The following is a 4907-nucleotide window of genomic DNA, read 5'->3' on the forward strand; positions in this document are numbered from 1 at the left end:
CCTAGTCCTTGTACTGTGTTCACACTCCCCAGTGACAGAGCCACAGGACACCTTCCATGACTTCCCCATGTGGAGACTCCTCTCTGCTTCATCCTCTACCCAGAGCCAACTGCTCAAGTAGTTTTCCATTCCAGGCTTTTCTCTCACCTTCTGAGAGACTGGGCCCTGCCACCACCCAGCTTCATAACAATCAGCTCCCACAGAAACACCTGCAGTTTCCCAAAGCCCAAAACTGCCTTAGCTCAGAGCCTTTTTACTCAAAGCCTCCATCTGGAGTCTCACCTCCCCACTCCTTTTGAAACTTACTCTTTAGATTGTAGAGAAAATCTTACCACATTCCTGATATGGCGTCTGTAGCTACACTCTACCGTTTTAGGGGTAGGGATAAGTCTTGCTTTTAATAGTAACTTCACTACTAACGGTAACTTCTATGAGCAAATGCTGATATGATGGTCATCAAATAAACGAGTCACTGATATTTTTATTTATTACAATTTACTTTCGGCTACTTTCTTACATAAGCCAAGCAAACCAGGTATGTATCTTTATTTTTCAAGAACAACAGACTAAAGGAACTGAGGAAATGCAAATATTAACAATCCTTTACTTTGTTCCAGTATTTAAATGCAGAGTTCCTTCACAGTTTCAAGAAAATTCCTACAGCAATACCACATTCACCTGTGACACGTCACAAAATGAGGCAGAAGGTTTTCCCAATGTGGTGTGTTTGTGTGTGTTTTTGTTTTTACAAAATATCAAACTGTTACTCTTAAACCAGATAAATAACAATACACGTGTGACTAATATTTGTAAACTAAGATTCTGAAGCTATTTAAACCTGTTATTAATAGGAAAAGCATTTGAAAAATATCCAAAAGGAAAACAGGTAAATCCCTTAACCACCCATATGGAACAGAAGTGCAAACAGCACTGTGTTCTCTCCAGCCTCACCCGAGCCCTCCACCACGTAGAAACTCGACCGCCCTCTTCAAACTCAGAGGGAATAATCTACCCCAGACTTCACTCAGAAGAGAAGCTGGGGGACACGACACTGGAGCTTGCACTGTCTGTGGCAGTGGAGTCATCTGTGGTGTCAATTATGGCCTGGGCTCTCTCTTCCACATCTTTCAAAGCCTCCTTGTACGAGGGTGGAAAGGAAATAGGGACGGTATTGTTGAGCATGGCCAAAAACTCCACTACTTTCCTCTTACTGATTTCTGAATGAGCTCTTGGACCCCACAGGAATTCGTAACGTGGAGGAGCAGTGTTGGGCACCTTCCGGTACTCTAGGTAATGTTCCTGCACCCAAACTTTAGTGAGGAGCTCCCTGGGCTCCCCAAAGATAAAGTGCTCCCTCCCAGCACGCACCCCTATTCCACTCAGCACATCCCAGATGACCTCCTCAGAGGCACAGGTGCCCTTCATGAAGATGATACTCAGAACAAGAAACAAGAGGTGGTTCTGGGGCACGCCCTGCTCATCACTCACACTCCCCTCACAGCTGAGCTCTAATGTGTTTACAAAGACGTAGGAGTCCTCAGGGTCCACTTCTCTCAGGGAAATGCCAAAAAGAATCTCTATGAACTCACGGGCTTTCCTAAAGATCATAGGAAAGTAGCCCGTGTACCTGTTGATGACATTCGTCACCATCTCTGCCTTTGTGACAGGCTGCTTCGCTTGATATTTGAGGAGAAGAAACCGCACCAACTCGTCCACCTTTTCATCCAGTGTATAAGTGAACAAGGGCTCGCTCTCTATCAAGGACTCACTGTCTGTCAAGGACTCACTCTCTAGCAAGGTGTCTGAGGTGCTTGTATCTTCATCTACTGGGCTGCTGGACTCTTCACTGACTGGGCTTAAGGAAGTGGAGGAGGAGGAGCTCACAGCACTCTGGAGAGGAGACTGGGCAGGCCCCTCAGAAGGACTCTCAGGGGAACTCTGGGAAAGACTCAATGAAGTGGAGGAGGAAGAGCTCACAGGACTCTGAAGAGGACGCTGCGCAGGACCCTCAGGAGGACTCTCAGGAGAACTCTGGGAAAGACTCAGTGAAGTGGATGAGAAGGAGCTGACAGGTCTCTGGAGTGGAGACTGGGCAGGCCCCTCAGGCGGACTCTGAGGACTCCCATGGGAACTCTGCAGAAGACTCGCTAAAGTGTAGGAGAAAGACCTGAGAGGTTTTTGGAGAGGAGATTGAGCAGGCCCCTCAGGGGGTCTCTGAGGTCTCTCAGGGAAATCCTGGGGAAGACTCAGTGAAGTGGAGGAGGAGCAGATAATCACAGGACTCTGGAGAGAAGACTGGGAGTCCTCCCCCTGAGGAGGACTGTGAGGAAAGCGGAGAGGAGACAAGGAGACCTCCCACTCAGGAGGACTCTGAGGAGTCTGGAGAGGAGACTGGGGATCTTCCCTGTCAGGAGAACATGGAGGAATCTCGAGAGGAGACAGGGAGGCCTCCCTCACAGGAGGACTATGAGGAAACTGGAGAGAAGACAGGGAGTCCTCCTCGTCAGGAGGACATTGAGGAATGTAGAGAGGAGACAGGGAATCCTCCCCTTCAGGAGGACTCTGAGGTCTCTGGAGAGGAGACTGGGAGTCCGTCCCCTCAGGAAGGCTCTGAGGACTATAGAGAGGAGACTGGGCAGGCCCCTCAGGAGGGCTCTGGGGACTCTCAGGGAAACTCTGGGGAAGACTCAATGAAGTGGAGGGGGAGCAGATGCTTACAGGACTCTGGAGAGAAGACTGGAAGTCCTCCCCCTGAGGAGGACTATGAGGAAAGTGGAGAGGAGACAGGGAGTCCTCCCACTCAGGAGGACTCTGAGGAATGTAGAGAGGAGACAGGGAATCCTCCCCCTCAGGAGGACCCTGAGGTCTCTGGAGAGGAGACTGGGAATCCGTCCCCTCAGGAAGGCTCAGAGGACTATAGAGAGGAGACTGGGCAGGCCCCTCAGGAGGGCTCTGAGGACTCTCAGGGAAACTCTGGGGAAGACTCAATGAAGTGGAGGAGGAGCAGATGCTTACAGGCCTCTGGAGAGAAGACTGGAAGTCCTCCCCCTGAGGAGGCCTATGAGGAAAGTGGAGAGGAGACAGGGAGTCCTCCCACTCAGGAGGACTCTGAGGAATCTGGAGAGGAGACTGGAAGTCCTCCCCATCAGGAGGACACGTATGAATCTGGAGACGAGACAGACAGTCCTCCCACTCAGGATTCTGAGGAATCTGGAGAGGAGAAAGGGCATTCTCTCCCTCAGGAGGACTCTGGAAAGGAGCCTGGGAGTCCTCCCCCTCAGGAGAACTCTGAGGACTATGGAGAGGAGACTGGGAGTTGTCTCCCTCAGGAGGACTCTGAGGAATCTGGAGAGGAGACTGGGCAAAACCCTCAAATGTACTTTGAGTACTCTCAGGGGAACTCTGGAAAAGACTCAGTAAAGGGGAGGAGGAGGAGGAGCTCAGAGGAATCTGGAGAGGAGACTGGGGAAAACCCTCAAAAGTACTTTGAGTACTGTCAGGGGAACTCTGGAACAAACTCAGTAAAGTGGAGGGGAAGGAGGAGCTCACAGGAATCTGGGGAGGAGACTGGGGAAAACCCTCAAAAGGACTTTGAGTACTGTCAGGGGAACTCTGGAACAAACTCAATAAAGTGAAGGGGAAGGAGGAGGTCACAGGAATCTGGAGAGGAGACTGGGGAAAACCCTCAAAAGTACTTTGAGTACTGTCAGGGGAACTCTGGAAAACACGCAATAAAGTGGAGGAGAAGAAGGAGGAGGTCACAGGAATCTGGAGAGGAGACTGGGGAAAACCCTCAAAAGTACTTTGAGAACTCTCAGGGGAACTCTGGAAAACACTCAATAAAGTGGAGGTGAAGGAGGTGGTCACAGGAATCTGGGGAGGAGACTGGGGAAAACCCTCAAAAGGACTTTGAGTACTCTCAGGGGAACTCTGGAAAAGACTCAGTAAAGTGGAGGTGAAGGAGGAGGTCACAGGAATCTGGGGAGGAGACTGGGGAAAACCCTCAAAAGGACTCTGAGTACTCTCAGGGGAACTCTGGAATAGACTCAGTAAAGTGGAGGAGAACAAGGAGCTCGCAGGATTCTGGAGAGGAGACTGGACGTCCTCACCCTCAGGAGAGCTCTGAGAAATCTGGAGAGGAGACAGGGATTCCTCGCCCTCAGGAGGACTCTGAGGATTCTGGAGAGGAGACTGGGAGTCGTCGCCCTCAGGAGGACTCTGAGGAATCTGGAGAGGAGACTGGGTGGCCTCCCCCTCAGGAGGACTCTGGAGAAGACTCGGGGAGTCCTCCCCCTCAGGACGACTCTGACGACTCTCAGCGGAACTCTGGAGAAGACTCGGCATCCCAGCAGCAGGCATCTGCTTGTCCCCTGGAGAACGCAGAATCAGAGAAGAGGATGAGCATGAGAAGGAAGAAGAGGAAGAGGAGGAGGAGGAGGGGAATCAAAAGTGGATCCCACAGGACTGAGGGAGAGAGGGACAGTGCCAGTGGCCTCAGCTGAGAAACTCACCCATGATGGCTCTGACAAAGGCCGGCTTACAGCTCTTCTTCTCTTAAGGTGTGCTCTAGGGCCTCACAGGTCGCCTGTCTTTCTAGGGGGTTTGTCTCCTGGGAACCTGTAGGAGGATGTGAGAAAGCACCTCAGGGCACAGCTGGCAGGCAGAGTCTGAGGCACCAGGAATGACAGTGGGTGGCTATGGGCTGGGTGCTGCCAGGTCTGCCCTGTTTCTGGGGGTAGGGCCCTTGGTACAGAGTCAGGCTGTGCACTCACCTTGACTCCTGGCAGTGCCTGGGCCTCCTCTGCTGTGGTGCTTTTAGGATGTATGTGTCCCTCACACCCAGGTCTTCAACTCCTGGTTCCTGGAGCACCTGCAAGAGGAAGTGAGGGAGACCCTCCAGCTATGAC

At 51.6% G+C, this 4907-nt stretch overlaps 1 protein-coding gene across 1 annotated transcript; it reads right to left on the bottom strand.

The window, feature by feature from the left end:
- Window positions 1-463: 463 nt before the first annotated feature.
- On the bottom strand, window positions 464-4515 carry LOC135969117 (uncharacterized). Its single transcript, XM_074029430.1, has 2 exons — window positions 4512-4515; window positions 464-4370 (listed from the first exon to the last, which is right to left on the bottom strand). The coding sequence occupies exons 1-2, from the start codon at window positions 4513-4515 to the stop codon at window positions 1021-1023; spliced, it is 3354 nt and encodes a 1117-aa protein (XP_073885531.1). The 3' UTR covers window positions 464-1020.
- Window positions 4516-4907: the final 392 nt, after the last annotated feature.

This window comes from Macaca fascicularis, chromosome X (genome assembly GCF_037993035.2).
Source record: "Macaca fascicularis isolate 582-1 chromosome X, T2T-MFA8v1.1".
Taxonomy (NCBI): domain Eukaryota; kingdom Metazoa; phylum Chordata; class Mammalia; order Primates; family Cercopithecidae; genus Macaca; species Macaca fascicularis.